This window comes from Wasmannia auropunctata, unplaced genomic scaffold (assembly GCF_000956235.1).
Source record: "Wasmannia auropunctata unplaced genomic scaffold, wasmannia.A_1.0 LD335828.1, whole genome shotgun sequence".
Taxonomy (NCBI): Eukaryota; Metazoa; Arthropoda; class Insecta; order Hymenoptera; family Formicidae; genus Wasmannia; species Wasmannia auropunctata.
The window spans coordinates 1,381,899-1,402,607 of record NW_012027062.1 but is presented as its reverse complement, the minus strand read 5'-3'; the positions used below and the strand labels follow the sequence as shown (position 1 = coordinate 1,402,607).

General features: G+C 40.6%; 1 protein-coding gene and 1 pseudogene across 1 annotated transcript in view; one reads left to right on the top strand and one right to left on the bottom strand.

The window, feature by feature from the left end:
- The window catches only part of LOC105455922 (Krueppel-like factor 6), a 329,696-nt gene extending 315,735 nt beyond the window's left edge, over window positions 1-13,961 (bottom strand). The window contains exon 1 of the mRNA XM_011699631.1: window positions 12,476-13,961. Within this exon, the coding sequence (XP_011697933.1) occupies window positions 12,476-12,580 (105 nt within the window). The 5' untranslated portion in view covers window positions 12,581-13,961. The remainder of the gene's footprint in view (window positions 1-12,475) is intronic.
- Window positions 13,962-14,140: 179 nt separating this feature from the next.
- Window positions 14,141-20,709, top strand: part of LOC105456023 — a 60,479-nt pseudogene continuing 53,910 nt past the window's right edge.

Genomic DNA, 20,709 nt, shown 5'->3' with positions numbered 1-20,709 from the left:
GAGAGAGAGAGAGAGAGAGAGAGTTGGTCGAGCTTTTCCTTTGAGAAGTCCGCCGTCAGGATTACGACTTCATTCAAGATGTATCGTCGTATACGAAACTAAAATTAACGTCGAATTCCGACCTGAGGGGTCGCATTAAGAGCCGGTTTTCGGCGTCGCAAGACCGGCCCGATGGAGAACACAGGTGCGCACCGTCCACAGGATCAAAATTAAAACACGACCAGGCTGGTCCGATATTTCCCAGGAGTGCCAGATGTCCGATTGATGGTGAAACAGTTCGCAATACGTCGGCTATCGTCGGGTACACAACGCTCGCAAATCCAGAACTCCGTCCTTGAGTCCGCGAAACGTCAAATAATCGATTGCGTTATCGAATTATATAGCACTAGTACACACGTATAGCGCGCGATTTCGCATAGTTTGTAGTATGGCGCGTGAGTTTCGACGGCAGACCGATGATAAGTAAATCGGAGCGTGCGGTCGCGATTGCATTTCACCTGAATTTCGCTCTCGTGGTCGGATTTTCCAGCGATGATATTTGGGAAACGTGATTTAAAGGCGCCGCTCTAAACTTAGGCGGCGTACTGCACACTTAAGTGCTAAGAATAACTTCAGCGTGTCGTCGTGTAAACAAACAGCAGGAGCCTGATAAACTTAGAGAATTCTACACTCGCACGTTCAATCTCTCACTCGCATTGCGTTGATTTTGTACCTATATTGCACATACATGTCCGATGAGTCGCGAGCGATTTTTTCTTCGGTTATTATTCTATTAAAATATTTGTATCGGGGGAGGAGAGAGAAGAGGCTTTTTATTTCGTCTTCGACAAAAGTGGCAATCGACACGACACTCGCTGTAAGGCATAAACTCGCCTTTTCTAAATGACGAACCGAGCGCGTAGCTGACCCTTATGTAAGTAACAAATATTTAAGGACAAAGCAAACATGTGTCTGCAGTTGCAGCATTACATTTCATTCCCAGAGGTCTGTGAGCGAGTCGAGGTTTCGTAGCAGTAACCCCCTGGAAAACGTAAGCCACTTTTCCTTAAGTTAACAAGGGGGATGGATTGGCAAATAAGAAATTACAAAGCTGCGCTCAAATTGTGTGGGTCGAGCTTTCACGTTGCTGTATAATAGAACGTCATAGAAATTGTGCAAATACTCGTCCTAAAGTGTCTAACAAAGTTTGTTGTTACATAGTGACATTTTCTATGAAAAGATATATTACATCTATACACAATGTAAATATATATAAAATTCTATAAACTTTTGCATAAAACGTGGAAATCCATCTCTGGTATCTGATTAACCTGAGATATATTTTCAGAGATTCGACTATATCAGATCTTTTTGAGATGATGAAATGCAATAGTCACCTATTTTATCCATCAATCTGGTAAATGAGTGGTAGGAAAAACGCGTTCAAAATAAACATGATTGACCGAACTTACATCAAACGGATAAAGCAACGCGCGCGGAATATCGAGAATTGTGCAACCGTGCGATTCGTGTGAGTCGCGAAAAACAAAGATTTGTTTAAACGATGGGCACATTACAGATGTATGTGAAATCGGAGCACACTGACGAGCGACGCGAGGCGTTAATGAATAAACTTTGCCGTATTTCAACACGTAATTTACAACGAACGGCTAACCAACTGACAACGCCGTTCTAACAACGGCTGTCTCGCACTGGAAAACCTAAATCCCCCCTTTTTGTTTACCGCGAATACCCTTAATATTCTTTTATACCAGAGGACAAAGCGCAGGATGCAAAATTCACGACACGGAGAATGCAAAAATGCAAAGCGCGGTGTACCAGGCTGCGCCAAGCGTCGAAAGAGCATGCAAATGTATTCGACGAGGATATGGAGATTCAGAAGGAAAAATCCTGAGTCGATTTCACATACATATGCGCGAAATTGAACTCGCAATTAATGAAATTCGCACGTGTATATCTGGATATAAAATTTTGCCTGTGTATAATGTAACACACATATCCGCTGTATCTGCCCGGCCGGTGTAACACACGAGTACTAAGTATGTGTGAAATAAACTGATTAAACCGTTTAAAAGCATACACGAGATATATTTATCAGCGATTTGTTAGTGAAATGGCGATTCATTGACGGAGATGAAACTATAGTGAGAAAGGTTATGAGTCAACAATAATGTAACCCAATTCGTAGTCTTGTAGTTTTCTCACTCGTTGCTATTCAATGCAAAGTACGCGAGTGCGGAACAATACAACGATCGAGCTCAGTGAAGCGATAATCGTAACCGCTATCCGTGGCTTTCAAGCCGGAAGAGAGGGTAATGTCTTTTTGTACTTTTCGTCGCCGGTAGATTACACGTGATTCAAACAGAATATAGCTGCGAAATTGTTCCGGTAAATAGTTTTCTACTTTTATTGTATGGACAATTAATTTAAAACGATGAAGATTTAATGCATGAAACTCGTCGACGAAAAATTAAATCATATAATAAAACATATTTCGTTTTTCGAAAGAATAAAATGCAATCATCCTAAAAGGCTCGCGACGTTATGCAATTTAAACATAAATAAACCAAAAATTGTGTTGAAGTATGACGTCCTGAGCACAAATTATCTACAATATGCATTTTGTATACACACACATATGTTACATGTATGAATAATTAAATTAAATAGTTATTTGTAAATATTATTCGCCAAAAATAATCAAAGTTATTTCGATAAAAATATCCGATGAAGTTGTAGCATTGCACAGAAACCAAAATTAGAAATTTTTTTTATTAATAAAATTATATCTATAAAATACACACTTTCATAATTGATATTAATTTACATTTTACATTCAATCATTTATCAGCAGTCATGTAGGAAGGCATATCGTCACGTTCGCACGCATACTCGGCAAACAACTGATATTGCGCGCGCCGTGCGAGCGTTCGTCGATAAATTTTAACAAGATTATATATCCTTATACCGTGCAAGTATTCGCGTGTATGTGCGGAAAGTGTGTGCGGAAGGACCGCAAAATTTGTCGAACTGATCGAGCCCGATGGCGGGCCGAACGATGGACAAACGGGCGCGGAGAAGAGAACCAATTTGTTTTTATCGGACCTTTGTTTCTCTTTTCGGTTTTGCGCCGTTCCCCCCCCCCCTCTCCCCTCTGCCCGCGCTCGTCGTTCTGTTCTCGGCGTTTCGTTTACCGCGGAGCCGCTTCGCGCAAAGCTCGTTAATTCGAGCGTGACTATCCGCCGAGCGAATCTTCCGCCGCCGATTGTACCACCGAAATGGTCAACTATTAACGAAGAGCGACCGTCTGTTTGTACTCGAGTTCTTCATCGTTGAATGCCGTCACTGTTTAAATTTCATCAACTACAGAACCGACTACCATCCATGTCCGTTGCGTACTATGAAAAGTACTTAAAATAAAGAGTACTAATTGATGATTCGGTAGTCGTCAATTAAATTATATTTTGATCAAGTATCGCTTTTTAATTGTTTTAATAATACAGCAAAATTTTACTGCACACAAGCTTAAGTAAACTGAGAAAAATCTTAGAAATTCAATTGTTCGTTCCGTAAACAACAATTCTTATCTTATGTACCGTAAAATTTATAATTCCTATCAAAAATCTCTTTACGAGATGCAATTTCTTCGGTTAGATATTACTTTCTCATTGCTTTCTCAATTATATCATAATATTTTGCATATAATGTGTAACAATACAGTAAGAACGAGGAGTCCAAAGAAACAGCTCCGACACGAAACCATGTTCGCCCAATCCAAAAATATTGAAAGATGCCTCGAATCGCGCGGTGGCGATAGCGTGCGTACGAGATAGTTATCTTAATTGGAAATGGAAGGTATGGATTCTCTCGAGGCAATATTCTACGTCTTTTCAGAGCACGTAATCTCTACCGCAGCTTTGGCGTACCGAGCGACCGGTTTGATCACCTGCGTCTGCGTCGTTTTTTTCTATCAGCTTTCCCGATGTTTCTTCCATCTCTTTCCCTGCCTCTCCGTTTCCCTCTCCTCCCTCCTGTCTATCTTTTTGTCCGCCCTCCGCGAGAACGAATACTTGTCCCGTACGCAATCGCCTTCCCGCATTTCCGGTTCTGACACTTTACCATCGACCTCCGCGACCCGGATCGCAAGATTAAACGTACATACATCCCCTTCTTCCTTCTGGCAAAAGGCTATCTTCCTATCCGACGAGACTATCGTTCGACAGATCTACTTTACACTTTTATTAGCCATGTACGGTAATAAGCAAAAGTTCCCGAGATAGAGTTTCGATTATCCGCGCGGTATAACGCCACGATAAATTCTCCGATAATGATAAGTATTCCGCAATCCGCAGCCGAGAAAGACGGCGCGGCGTCCGGCTGCGCGCGTGCGAATTCGAAAATTATCTCTCCTCATCACCCTCCTGCTCGTAATGACGATAGGGTTAATAGATCCATCTTGCGGGTGACCCAGCTATGATGAACGAGGGAACGCGTCGTGCGTATGGCTCCCCGAACGAAATCGCACGAACGAGCGAGTTGACGACGATCTTGTTCTGGCACACACGCGCGAAACATAAAACGCGAATGCCTCGGCAGTGAGCGCACTACGAGAAACTCAGAAATAACCGCCGTCGCCGCGTTCCAACCGGACTTGCTGCCGACATTCGCGCACATCGCACGTCGTTGCGAAAAGGGGAAAGGGAGCAACGCACGAGCGTGATCAGCTACCGTTCGTATCCGACGCAGCAACATTCCTCGTATACCCCGTTCGATAAAAGGAATATCGTTACTTCTCTTAATATTGTTCCTCATTCTCTTGTGCATGATACATATCATATGCAGGAATAAGGGAAAGAGGCGGATGCTGTAGTTTAGTTTTCTTTTTTAAATTACTAGCATTATAGATGCGCGCTATTTAACATTTTTTATTTTTTTAATATTATTTTCCTGTTACACTCTATGTATCAACCTCAATGTACACAATTTTCAAAATATACAATAACAGCCGTTCACACGATGTAAGCGCGGCAAGAGAATCAGTCAGCAACGCGGAAAAACGACAACAATAAACTTCGATACATTCGAGTATCGACTTAATATATGTATAAGTAGCTTTTTAAAAGAGTAATTTTTTTAAAACTAAACAAGAATGCAATATAATCTGAAAAAGATTTTATGAAATTTCTGCGCCAGTTATTAATCAGTACGTCAACACGTCAAGTAAACGTTTATTTAAAATATTTTTTAAACTGATACACATATTAAAAATGATACACAGAAAAATATGTCGAAACATTTCAAATAAAAGCTATTCGTTTTACAGATCGATGACATAGTGTTTACGAAGTACGTCCAGATTCTCTGCCTCGTGAGTCGTGACGGAATCGACATCGCAGTATCGACGCGTTAGTGACAACGAACGCTAGGTGTCAAGTCTGCAGATTCCGCAAGTGCCATCGATGGAGAAGACACGATCCGAAAAGGCGGATTGTGACATCGAAGGTTAACAACGCCACGTTCCGCAGCCACGACGAGCTACAATGTGGCATTCTTTCGCATCACTCTCATTGCAGCCTATTATACAGACGGACTATTGTTTCTCGCACCATCGCATGCATTCGCGACGCAAACGCGGGAGCAACATATAAGATACGGAAAGGTACGAAAAGCCGAATACAAATGGGACTATATGCGTATCAACTAGAAACAAAAGAGTTACGTCAAATCTATTCATCAAAAACATCTTTGAGCATTCGCATGTTTGGAAAAAGAGACTGTAATGGAATCCAGTGCGGAGTACGAGATAGTATATTAATTAAGTATATATACACTAATAGTACTAATTGAACAAATTATATATAAGAAAATACGATTAGAATCTGCGAAAAAATATAAATGTTTAAAATTATAAAAATTACAATATATTTATACACATATATAATTATGCAAGATTAAAAATTTCAAATGTTAAAGGTTACAATTAAAAAAATGTATGGAACGTAATTTCATGTGTATAGTACATATTCCATAATACATAGACCGCGGTTGAGTCTTAAGTTTTTAAATATGAAATTCTTATAACGATAAGAAGTCGCTCAAATTGAGCAAAGTTATACAGCCGAGAAATAAATTCTTCCTCCGCTGGATTTGAGCCGTTTCAATTTAATGTAAGGAGGTACGATCATCCCGTCTTACATTAAAGATAAATCTTATAGAAAAGGAAAGAGAGACAGGACGGAAGAGAGCGAAAAGAACTTCGAAACTTGATCGAGTCGCTCGCTCGCTCGCTTGCTCGCTCGTCAGACGCTGTTTAAAAGCAGTCTTTTGCATTCTTCTCTTCGAACGGTCGAAGCACCGACGCTTACCGCACTGAGCCGACTTCCTGAAGTACAACTTCTCGGGAATGCGCAAGAACGTGCCGTGTCATAAAGACCAACTCTGTCAGCGAGCCACACAATACATTACGTTGAATTATTTTACCACTGAAGTCAAATATAGCTCTTACTAATAAGTTCTCAGATATTAATATACTTTACCAAGAATACTAAATGAGAGTTCCTACACTGCAACTTGAATGACATCAACGTATTTTTTTCGTGGAAAATATTACTTGATAATCTAACGGCAAACGCGTGAAAACAAATTCAGCACGTTATTTAAATTTTTTCGGAGCACAAACAAAACTGCATTTCGCTGTATCGAAAATATTGGAAAAAATATTCCAACGCTTTATATCATCACGAATTAAATAAACCTGCCGGATTCGCTAATTCGTAGCGTTTTCGCACGAGTTTTTTGTATTTGCGAAATCAGTAAGCACCAATGTCACGTGTTTGTATTTTTAATTCGCAACTATATTTTAAATCGGATAAAAGCGACTCTGCCTCCCAATGAACATTGCCGTGCCATGCCATGAAAAGATAAATCGATCCATCTATTCTAATTTTGATGGAAACACGACAAAATCGCGTATGACCTATGGGTACGCGTATGGCGTCCGGCGCGATCTATGAACCATCCGAATATCGCGAGAAGGTTTAAAGACAAGTAATTGGAAGTACATAAAATTATATTGAAATTGATAATCGATCGTCGCGTACTAGGGAAGACATTGTTGTCCAATATATACACGACGGAATTATGAAACATTCGTGTACCGAAGCGGATCGTAAAATGTCACATGAACGAAGTGTGTCGTAATGCGATGCGTGAAGTGGAAATGTTAACTCGTTAACTGAGAGGAAGAGAGAACGGGAATAACAGAGGGAAATATAGAGGAACAAGGATGAATAGCGAGAGAGAGAGAGAGGAAATGAGAGGAGAAAAAAAAATATTGCCAATGTTGCGAGCGTCAGAGGCATATAATTCACACGCGCCGATGTTTGTCCCTGTCTAGGATCATTGAAGCTTTTACGCACATTTTACACATAGTCGTAAAATGCGGAGGTTGTACGACTAGATCGTTATGAAGGCGATTATATCGTGCGCGCGCATCCCGTAAAACAAGCTCGCGCTAAATGTATTTATTTGGTGACGAAGGCGAAGCATACGTGTTTTACCAATGTGCAGACATATTTTTGGCTCGGTAAATCGCAAAATCGTGGAAAACAATCGGCGCGATTTGCCGAATGGCGCCGAAATCCAATCTAGGATATTGCATACAGTGCCTCGAAAAGGAGGAAATTTTAATTCACGGCATATCTGTCTATGACAGAATCGTATCGAGTACCGGGCACGAACGATATATAAATATTGAATTTCGATGTATATCGACAACCTGCTTGGACGTCCTCGCAACTGTCAGCTGTACAAATGCTTTAGTAGAGATTATAATGCCATAAACTTCGCACAATAAAGTCACACTGATTTTTTCAAATAATAATTAACCTCCACACCACCATAAACTCCACAATCTTTTTACGTCTTTCACAATTAACTTCAAATTTTTTTATTCAAGAATATTTGATGAAATGTTTGGACTAAAAATCAGAACTTCATCTTTCTTAAAGTTTAGGAAATTATCATTTTAATAAAATATGGAATATGAAAAATGTGCATGCAGATGGTAAGTGGCGAGATATTACATTTCTTAGGCGAGTTTTCATTATGTAAAAGAAGCAGATAATTAAGAATATTTGATGAAATGTTTGAACTAAAAATCAGAACTTTATGTTTCTTAAAGATTTAGAAATTATCATTTTAATCAAATATAGAATATGAAATATAAAAATACGGACAATTATTACGAATAAGTAATATTCTCATCGCAGGACGAATTCTCGATATCAGCAACGACGAGGGAAACGCGCGTTGGCGTATCTTCCGCAGCCACAGAACTGTCTCTCAGGCTGAGTAATAACTTCCGCGATGTTAAATTCGATAGCGACTGTATTGTTGCATGCTTTGCGTATTTAAAACAATCGCGTGCAATTACGTGCTTTTTTAATATGATTAGTCGATATCTATAAAACAAATTTCGTTATGAGAGACAATCTCGCGACAAAGTAGACCGATTAAGCTCAACGTCACGGATTTGTGTGTTAGAAATTAATAACATTTATAGTAGTTTAATTGATAAAATAAATGTGTATACACGCCAGTCGAAAATATTTCACCATTACACTGTCTAGACGTAAATATCAAATTAAGAAAAATACTAGTCAATATTTAAACTTGTCATCTACAGTGTGCGCTATTGAATTTTCACTGAGAAAAAACTCACACATCATCAAAAAACAGCACATAATCTAGAAAATATATAGAGAATAATATAAAGAGTATATATATATATATATATATATATATATATATATATATGTATATATATAAAAAGAACAACTTAAGAAATTATTCAAAGTTAGCGTTCTCTAACTTTCGAATACACACAAATATAATCGTAGTATGTGATGCTTGTAGAGTAAGTCTTTCAAAAAAATAAAAAAAAAAGATTACAAATCGGTCTGGCGTGTAGAACATTACGTAGGTAGCGCCGGGACGCTGGACATACAAGCATCGGGCCGCTTTGTCGTGCGTAGAGATATAACTGATGTCGAAACAGTTTGATGGACGAGATCGCGTAAAGTTCAAAATACAAAAAACTCGGGACGAAGCACCTGTCAAATCGCATTATCGGACACTGTCGACACGTGCGTTGGCGCCATATGCCTCGCATGATCACGCGGTTACGCGAAATATCGATGCACGACGTCGTGTATTGTTTATTCTCCCCTTTTCCCCTTCGTTTTTACGTGCTTTACCGCGCGACCGGACGATGATAAGCGGCACTCGGTCAAACGATCGCACGAGTAATTAATGACAAACGCGCGCCTCGCGCGCCAGCGGTTTTCCGTTGGAAAAGCTTGGAGACATTCAATTAGGCAACTCGCCAATCGCAAACCGAGCGGGAGCGAGTCAAACGTACGAGTGCCAAGCGATCGATCAAAATTTTCTTGCGATAAACGTCCCCTTACTCGTTCGTAATCGGGAGAGCTATGACTCGCTGCAATATGCAAATTATATGAAGGCCACACGCAAGAAAGATATTTATCAATATTTTACTTTTCTTGCATTTCCGTACATATGCGTACATACACAGACATATATTATAGCACAAACAAATTAATCAAGTTTATGTGCCGCGTCTGTTGTTTTATCAATATTTAAATTTCATTAATTCCAATCTTTACGGCACACACTGAATTTATATAATTATAAAAGTTTCCGTAAATAGATGATATCAACGAATATTTACGAATATAAAAATCATCGTTTATTAATAATTAAAAGTTTAGCAAGTACTTTTGAAATCGATTATCTTTCTTATCAGTTATTTCTAAAACTTTAAATAACTATTAATAACTTTACGGTCACGATAAATTATGTATTTCTCTCGAAAATTTAGGAAAATTAAGTTAAGCATACACGGATTTTTCAATTTAACGGAATCTTACAATTGATAATTTTCAGTTAATATCGTGAATCAAGAAGTAAACGTTTAATCTAATTGGCTAAAGAATTGACGGACGAAAGAAATCCGATGCCGGCAAGTCACCCCGGTAAACGGTTCAAATCGATGCCGCTCGAGGGCAACGTTACCAAATAAAGGGTTAAACGGATCACGACGTCGGTCGTATTTTCTCGTGACGGCGGCGGCGGCCTGAAAAAGCGCTCGCGATATACTGTTACCACACCAACGCGGCACAGTAGAAAGGGGGAAAAAAAACGTACTCTACTACCTCAGATATTGAATGGGGAATGAGTGCCGTCCCTCTTACGCTGGCCGCTCGCTCCGGAGTAAGGTCATTGCACACTCGTAAACAAACAGGACGCGGAGCGGCGTCTATAGCGAGTACTCGTGCGCGTCACTGAACGTACACACACCGATCTAATACGGCCTTGGGCTTCCCGAACAGAATGATTTTAAATGTCTGCCTTTTAAATTCCGGGAATACATTGTGCGCGCGCCTCACGATCGATCATCCGACCGACTCGGGCGAATTCCCGGAGAGATGTAACGTGTACGAGACCGCGTCAAACTTTACGGCAAATTCCTCGGTCCTAATTTGAAGCACTCTCTCCTCCACGAGAATATCAGCGAGACATCAGCGCTGTGTCGATGTTAAAAAAAAAAAGCGAACGTAAAGAATGCTTGGCTCCAAAAATAGAAAGAGATGACAAAATTTTGTTCGTCGTATAATTTTCGGCTTGCTTTATCTCGATCAAATTTTAATTTAAAAGTTAATTATAAAGATATTATTAAGAAGATACGACGAATCATGATTCATATTGATAACATTTGACGTTTTTGATCAAATAAATTCCAAAAAATCTATTACTCAATGTGGTTGGCATTTTATTTGTATGATAATTTTTGACATATATATGCATCTCAAAGAGATTTAAGAGAACTTAAATGAATAAACAAGTATATATGTCCAGAAAAACTTCTCTCGGTAACAAATTTAAAAAAATTTAACACATTAAAATGGTGAATTGTGCGATGATAAGCTATAAATTATTGTTCGTATTAATTATAATTATTATTAATTGCTATTCAGTATCCGATTTCAAGCTCGATACACTAATAATCCATAGTAAACTAATTGCTGATATTCCGTGCGTGTGCGTGTGAGCGTATCATATAAGTCCACACATATACAGCACAACCGGGTCTTTAAACCCGATTGACATACATTTAAAGCGCTTCTCAGTCCATAATACATTCCCTTTAACGATTACACGTTGGACTGAAAGATTAAATGGCCCGCCTTCAAAATCCGACATATATACTTTCGGCATTTACGAAAATTAATATTCTAAGAAAATGACGCAATCTCAAAGTTGAGAGCGGAAAGGTCGCTTAATTTCTTCATGTAAATGATATAATTACACATCCATTACGTATTCATTAATTTTCAAAATCTGCAGGGAATGCTATGTTGTGCGATCAATAATTGTGACATATATCGCGCTAGATCGATATAAAACATTTGTATGTCGCGTACAACACGACCTATTTTATTATAACAAAGGTCCCGCGACACATAGACACCATGTAACCCGAGATTTATCGCGTCGTTAAGGTCTTTGCAGCGGAAGAGCCCGACGATCATTCTTACGCCGTTATCGCAATTCCTCGTTCACAAGTTTTCGCGTCTTGACAAATGTCACGCTCCGCGAAGGACGCAAAAGGATCGCGGGTCACCGTACTCGTTATATCCGCATTCGTTTCCATTGCGATGCGCAAATCTTACGGGCCGACGCGCGTTCGCAGTGCGACGATTTCCGTTTCTCGCGTACGCGAAGACCGCGTTTCTCTGGAACGCGCGCGCGGCATTCGACACCGGCCGCGAGACGGGAAGGTCAAAGGTCACTAACCACGATCGTGCTCCGTAAACGAAGCTAAACGGCGCCGCAGCGCGCTCGGCTTGCTCCGAGTGTATGAATGAATGAACGAGGGAGCAGCTTGCGTATACCTGCGAACCCTCCCGGCTTTTGTCCCTTCGAGAGATAATAAATAGAAACATTCGACAAACTGTCAAACAGCGAAGGCCGGTTAGGGATGCCGGTATTCTATACTGCAGTGACTTTTGGCACGTGGCCACCGTATTGTTGTGCGACACCCTAATTCGGCACACTTGGATTATCCTGTCATGTCCTTAACGTACCGCGCGTAAGAAAAGTTTGCTATAAATTGACTCGTAAATTACTTGACACTTCTGAGAGAAAAATTGGAAAGCTCGGGTTAGTTGTGGAAACGTCGTTTTACGATAACAAGAAGAAATACGAGACGCTGATCTAATTAAAGCGTACAAAATTATTTATCTATATGGACGTCTCGCGATATCTCGTTTACTACTAAAGATTCCGATAAAAATCGATACGTGATACCGACGGAATAAGACTTGCCCCCGTTCAATCGCTATTCAATCAATTAGCGATCACGGCTCAAACACGAGCGCGCGGTGTGTCGTACCTGTTGCCAGTGATCCTCGAGCGACGGCTGGGCCGAGAAGTATCCGGTGTCGTGTATGTCCTGCAGCTCTCGAAATATATTGCCGCTCGGTAGGAGCGTATCCATGGCTACGCGCGGCTGCGAAAGTCCTTCGCGGCGGCCCTCCGCTTCGGCCTCCTTCTCGAGCAGGTGCTCCACACACACGGGGGACGCGGCGGCGAGCGCGCGTAAGCGGGTAATTCTCTCAACTGAACGAACTGACCGACGACGACGTACACGACGAACGAACACGGGGCACTGCGCGTCACTCGCCCGTCCGTCCGTCCGGCGCGGCGCGGCGCGGGCGGCGCGACAAGATACGAACTCGATTCACTGAACGCGCTCCGGACGCACGCACGCACGTAAACGTAGTAGCGAGTAGCGGCGAGCGCACGTGCGTATCATCGGGGAAGAGGCAGGCAGCCTCCCCCTCCACCGTAGGCGCGAGAGAATGCCGGCGGCGAACGGCCAACGAGAGAAGGCCCGAGAGACGAAGCGACACACGTCCGGCCGCGAGAAACCTATACGACGATTATGGAGGAGCCGCGTGAGAGAGAGAGAGATTTCTTCCTCGCGTCGCGCACTTGCCCGATAACGGCCGATAACTCGCCGGTGTGTATTCGCGAAATGCGCGCACACGCGCGACACACGGGAGGTGCTCTCCTCACTCTTTCTATCTCTGTACCTCGATCGTGCAAAACGACCGAAGGAGAACTGTGTGCCGCCGCGTCGCTGCTGCCGCTTTGTTAATGTTGTCGCTACTGCTCGCTGTAACGCCGCCAACTGTCGCGGCGAAAAAACGCGGTAAAAAAAATTCACTGGGAACGCGGCATCACTCGTGCGGCTCGACGCTCTGTCTGCTGGCGTCGCGTGCACGGCTCACTTGCGACAGTATTCATCACACGCGGGGAGGGAACGCGGAAGGGGGAAGACACGCGGAGCAAACGTCAAAATGCCGGCTGGAGCTCGTCCGTGCTCCGACTGTGCCCGGTTCCCCGGCGCCTCCCTCTTTCAGACCACGTTACTCCACTTTAAAGACATCCGCACGCATCCGCGCGATACGGTATCTCGCTGCGCTGGTTAAACTATCGACGAAACTCGCGCATTCACTATATTATTAACGGCAACCACACACGCGGTCTTTTTTCTATCTCCGGTCTGCCGTTCCGCGTATCGTACTCGTCGCGAGAGGTAACCCGGCTTTTATCTCTTCGCGCGCGCGCCGAGATCGACGCCGGTCTGCCCTCACGCCAACTTCTCTTCACCGCACGGACACCGAGATATCGCGATACCGCACGCACGGATCTTGCCCGGCGGACTGCGCGTCACGGGGGGATATGGAGAAAAACGCAGGGGGGGAGGAAGGGGTAAACACCTTTTGAACGAAGATACTCGGCACTCCGTTGATAGGGACCCGGCGAATAGCCCCGACCGCTGAAATACGCACAGACTCTTCCGCGCGAGTGTCGAAGAGTAACTGACGTTCCTCCACCGTAACTGCGCGCGGGGAGGCCCGAGCGCAGCCGAACGTAGCCGAGCGCACGCGATCCACCGGCGACTTGTACCGCTGTAAACGGCCGCGCGACGCCGCGGCAGCACTGATCGGTGACGTCGCGACGCCGCGGTTACGTTGTGTTGCGTGTGTGGGGGTATGAGGTGCCGGTGCGAACGAAAAGAAAGGCAGATTTGTTTGATGCGAATTCACACATCGACGATTTGCTACACGGACTAACGTCGTACGTCTATCCACTTCGGCCGTCGACAGCATCCCGGCGAGCAAAGGAACGGATCTGAAACTATCTGACGTAAGTTCAGAGAACATGTATGTTTAAAAGACGTTCGTTAGACGTCTAAAAAGAAACGTCTTTAAGACTTGACTTAAAGACGTTACAAAGACGTCTTTTGGACAAACATCTCTTTTCGGACATCTAGCAAACTAATCTAGTCGTTTTTTAAGACGTCTTAAAGACATGACTTAAAGACGTCATAAAGTCGTCTTTTAGTCAAGTCTAATGGACGTCTCTTTCAGACATCTACCAAACGTCCTTTTTTAAGACGTCTTACAGACATGACTAAAAAACGTCTTTATGACGTCTTTTAGTTAATTGTAAGTCTAATGAACGTCTCTTTTTCAGACGTCCAGCGAACGTCCTTTTTTAAGACGTCTTATACAGACATGACTAAAAAATGTCACAAAAACGTCTTTTAGTAGAGTCTTGTGGACGTTTCTTTTCAGATTCTAGCGAACCTCCTTTTTTTAAGACGTCTTTAAGACATCAGAATGTTCTGAAGATACACGTGTGACTTACTTGTTTCAAAACTGTCGCACTATTTCAGTAAGATACATTAAATATGCATACAAATGCGATTTGTCAAATTTTATTTCAAACTGTCAGACATTCGAAATGCATTTTTGAAAATGAACGAATGCTTACAAATAATTTATGCATTTTTGTCATTATATAAATAAAATAATCAATGTCACGTAAATTTCTGAAGGCTTTTCTTTTACATATATGCACATTTTCATATACATGAAAATGTGTTAATTAATTTCCAATATATTTTAAAATAATTTAATTCTTTATGTGAGGTGAACGTAAATATTTCATAAATTTGCAGTAATTGTATAATTCTGGAAATTTTATTGCGGAATTCTTTTGATTCGCGTGAAGATAACCTAAAAAGTGCTTATATAACTAAAAAAAATGCGCAAAATGAATTCTTTGCAAGTTCCTTTCTTTACATATGATTCTCTCAGCGGCGAGAAAAATCTTCCGTAATTTGCGCTTTAATTGCACAATTCTTGCAATAATTATATGAATCGGACATCATTTCAATTACGGTATTATAGCTATTATCTTCGCGAGCCAATATTACGTTCCATTCGAATTACGCATATAGGCAATGCACTTCGGATTCCCATTCAAGCGACAATACAGTAAAGGTCATCTATAATTTATGTATACGTTTGTCTTACTTTCACAACGTAGTCAGGATTGGCCATTCAGGTTCTAGTTGCGATTTCGCGCGCGAAAAATTTATAGCCGTTTTACATTATGCATATTAGAAACAAACCTGACGCAAAACCCAGATAAAAATATTATCAAGAGAACGCTCTTCATAATAGAAAACGTAATTTTTTTTTTCAGTTACACATTTTGATATCTATCCTCATTATAATCAATTTGGACAAAGAGCATCACGAACGTGTGATGGAAGTTGTTTTTATTACGTAACATTAAATGCGTTATTTCATTACAGTTTATCTCTCGATAACTTTAAATTGCGTTTTATAAACAAATGAATGAGAGTAGACACAAATGCAATTGGCATTTGTTCTGTACGTCTATGCTTTATTTTGGCAACTTTTTCTTATTACGTGATATCACATTTTTATTTTACAAGGTATATAAAAAAGGAGCTTAAATTATGTATCGCGAACGGTAATCTCGTGAGCTTGTCTCCTAAGTCGACCTAATCGAAAGTCGAAGGTTTACGTTTGCATAACATTTAGATTTAAGCTGAGAGAAACGCGTTGCTCGTTCAGCGAATCGACTATGAGAAATGCACAAACACGGAGCACACGGACGCGAATTATTTGCAAATGAATAATCGCTAGTGAGTCAACCGAGAGAGCTAAGAAAGAGAGAGAGAGAGAGAGAGAGAACGCCTTGTGTCGCCGTAAATGATTCATGGATTCTGTGTGTTCGTTAAAGCCTTTCTGTAGACGCTCGTACAGCACGCCGGGAATGCCAGATTAGATACGTAAGCGGCGTTTATGGCAAATGGAATTAGAAGACTAACTGCGCTTATCGGGCCCGTACCTCGTTTCCGTTCGAGCTATCGCCGTTCAACTATCGCCCGCGCTGGGGACTGACCGTGTGATTCGAAAAGTATTTTTTTAATCGGTTATTGTGTGTGCACTAGAATTGCTCTGTTTGCGCGCCCAATGTTTCTCCCGCGCTGCACAAAGCACGCGTTGTATGGGCGCCGTTATATCGGGAGCGCAGTCGAAAGAGTTTCGGTCGTATTGAACAATGGGTTGGAAATCGATAGCCGCCGACTCGATCATGATACTGCCGATATTCTTGGAAATTGCATTTTTTTTGCGAGCTTTCAAACGATATAGCCTCTGAAACTAAATCGGTCATGGAAGATATTAACGTTCAAAGTAAATTACGTGTCATACTTTTATCATTTGTTCGTTTTTGTAATTAGAGGACACATTTTATACATCCCAAGTAACTCCTCAGGAGAGACAAAGTTACTTCTCGGAACATTTACTTTGAAATTATTTTACGTCCGCGAGTGTGCTGCAGATATTATCTGCTTTACGAAATTGCGAACGAAATGTATAGCACTGCGTCGGAACCTGACCTCGCGCAACCTCTCAACTTCGGCTTCGTTTTCCGGATATATTCCTCCGCTCAGTGGGTTAAGACGCCCGGTACCATAAACATGGGTGGTCGTAGTTGGACCCAAGCCCAACACTCGAAAAGCTTTCTTGCAGCGGGATACGGTAGCATGTCGATTTTCGCCGCGGAACGAGTCAGGATGTTTGTTAGACACAAAACGACTCTCTCTCTCTCTCTCTCTCTCTTGCGCGCGCGCAGCGCATGTCCTAATAAAACGATCGACCGGGCATCCGGGCCCATTAACATATTAATTCAATTATTCAGTTTAGAACGCTATATTACGTTGATCGATGTTTGTAAACCGTATTGCATTTCTAGCATGAAACGTTGCGAGCATACGCAAATAATTTAGCAGGATGGAACGACGAATTTCAACCCTCCACTGATCCGAGTTTTAGTCGAAAATATAAAGCGATATGATAATGCCACATATATAAAATGTCGTGAGAATACCAGCAACTGGTGTAGAAAAATTATTTTTCCCTCTTTAATACAATTCGGAGTATCATTACAAATGTTATATAACTTAATTACGAAATTGACATACTATATTCTTCATAACAGATATTGTCCCACACAATTATTATTCCAAATAATTATATAATCATTTATATAGCCTAATTAAATAAATATTACTTCATAAAATTTGCAATTATAAAGCATGAAAATGATATTTGGGGATGATTAAACTTTTAGAAATTTGTATTTTGTACGCATCTGAACAAAATCCATGGAGTTACAAAATATTTCGTTGAACGTGACTTAACGTGAGACTTGTGTCGCCTGTATGTTTTCCTGTAACGCAAGTTTCCTCGTACCTCTATCATTATCTGCATACCGCAATCCAAGGTTAATAACAGCCACGTCGCCGATATTTGGTGCACGTTTCCTTTATACGCCACACCGGTAGTTTCGACGATCCGCGTCTTACAGAGCGCAAGAAACGCGCTAAGGGTGACGTAATCCCGGTTACATAATGCCACGGCAAACGTTCGCAGCGTGCGCACGTAGTACCAACTATTCGTGTCAACTATTATTCTTCGAACGACCCTCGGCGTAGCGTCGTTGGCCACGCTGCACATTCGCGTATCCTTGGAACTGGAATTTATGGGACGAGGTCGCGCATAGGTGCCCGTCGTGGCGTTTAGGATTTCTTTCGACGTCGCGTCCGCAACTTCTTCGCGAAAACGCCAGGCGACATTAGCAAAAGAGGGGAGCGTATTGAAGGCGCACTCGCGTCTCTCATCGTTGTCGGAAGTGACGGCGATTATTATTATTAACGGCTCTCAACGAGAAGATCCTTAATCTCGTAATCCTATCGTGCGCGCCAGATGACTCCGGCAAGTCGTGCTGAAAATTTACGCTACGGATTCCGACAAACGCGGAGCGACAACCGACAACGACGGTGACGTCGTCCCTAAGCTCTTGGAACGGCTCCTGAAACTTCTCGTAATCGGAAGACTCGTCTGCTTTCGATAATCCGCAAAAGAAATATATCAAACATATATCCGAATCAGAAGTTACATGTGCGATCACTGTCTCTCTATCACGTTTCTATAAAAATAAGTTACGTCGCGTAAGTCATACTATAAAATATGAGCGAGATTGCATCTGACTGATAATTCTCGTTTACGCTTCGATGCTTGAAACGCTCCATATACTTCCGGTTAATACTTGCATCGGCTGTAGTATTTTAATGGATTTTGCAAAATCATTATTAACATGTTATCACTTGAAAGAGATTGAAGAATGTTCTTGGGGAATGTAACACGTCATTATACTTTTCCGCGCGCAAAGTGTAATAAAGAACGCTAACACGCGTAAAGAAGTTGAAATCGTTAGAGCCTAGAGGCGATCCTTTCTGTTTACGAATTTGGGCGCTATAACTTTGACAAGGCCGCCGATTTTTAGGGAACCCTCTTTTTCAGCCGATTCGAGAATGGAACGATTGATTAAGAACTCTTTTGAGTAGCGTGCGTGCAAATATTCCCACAAACGGGCATCATGGTGAAATTTAGGAAGCCTACGATACACATTCCTCAAGATGATGTATGGGACAGATTACCTATAACCGATAAATCTTAACATGACAATTTCTACGCATTGCTACGTGAAAAATTTCTCGCCATACAAGTAATTTATATTATACATACATATAACCACCATTGATCTTTTATACAAGTATTTTTTATTTTAATTGCATTTATTTTATTTATTTTATTTTTACGAAATATTAATTGCTTTATGAAACAATGTTTATATTATACGCTTACCAAATTAATATAATTTGTTTTATACGTACATGTCTTATAAATAATATTGTCTATAAATAAAATTTTGATATAAGTTAAAATATTATACCTGTTAAATTAATTACTTAATGCTTAACTGCTTTAATATGCACTGAAATATTTTGTAAGAAATAATATATATTATAAATAATTTGTCGTATAACATGCTACGATTTTTAAATAGATATTCAACCAAATTCTATAAAACGTTAGAAACGGCATCATAAAAGCAAAGTAAATTAATTGTTACTTTCAACAGTCGTTCTATATGTAAGATCCAATAGTTAACCACGTCTTTATGTCATTCTATGAGGTATATGTATTTCTCAAGACTTCTTCCAGTGGTCCATTAAAGCTCAAGGAAGCGAACTGATGAAATCGTGAAACGCAAAACCGTGCTATCTTCCATAGCGTACTACCCATAGACTTATAAGATAGACTGCGCGGCCCTTTGTTCTCGGTGAAGCAGAAATCGAAAGCGAGAGGGCTACACGCCACACTTCTCTTGTCCTTATTCAATCGTTGGTGGGGAGAAGAAAAGAGGGGAGACCCGCGCCGCGCCGGCCGCCGTCAGACGTGCCGGACAAGGACAAGAGAAGTGTGGCGTGTAGCCCTCTCGCTTTCGATTTCTGCTTCACCGAGAACAAAGGGCCGCGCAGTCTATCTTATAAGTCTATGGTACTACCGCTTTCAATTGTATTGCACGTTCAGAGCAGCTTATCTCAAGTAACAATTAAAAAAGGTAGAAGATCAGACTAAGAGTAGACTGCAAACGATCAGTTAAGAAGAAAAAATCCAGAGGGTACCGTTTATTCGCGATAAGTTTGCACGTGTGCTGTTTATGAAAAGAATTTAAAAAATTTATGGAGAATTTAAAGACGTGAACTTTTTTAAACATACTTTTTCTGTTTTCGAACATATTTAAAAGAATTAATTACATTCTTTCTTTAAATATAAATTTTTTAATATTAGAGAAAAACTTTTATGAAATTCTTTTTATTACTTTTCAATGTATTATTATTATTTTTTATTTATTTTTATATATCAATTACCATTTAATACATATTTTGCATTACTATATACCATTATTATAAATAAGTACAAATATTTCTCTATAATTTTACGTGTGCATATTAAGATGAGAATTGCAGATAGAAAGAATTGTGATTCGTAAAAAAGTATTAAAAATTACAATAATTTATATATTTAATACATAATTAAGTTTTCGGCAATCTAATTTTAATTATTAAATGTGCATTAAATATCCAATATTATAAGAGTATAAATATTATATAATATTATTTAAGTTTTTTATTATCTGCAAGGAGAAAATCATTTAATATCACAAGGCAATATGTATAATAAAGATGTTTAGGCATTAGCTATTTTATTCGTCTTAATACTAGCGCGAGCTTCTGATGTAAAACATCCTTTATACATTAATGGACTTAAGTTAGTTTCTTAGTTCTTATAGCTTAACCTTTCTAGATTTACTATTTCTCCTCTA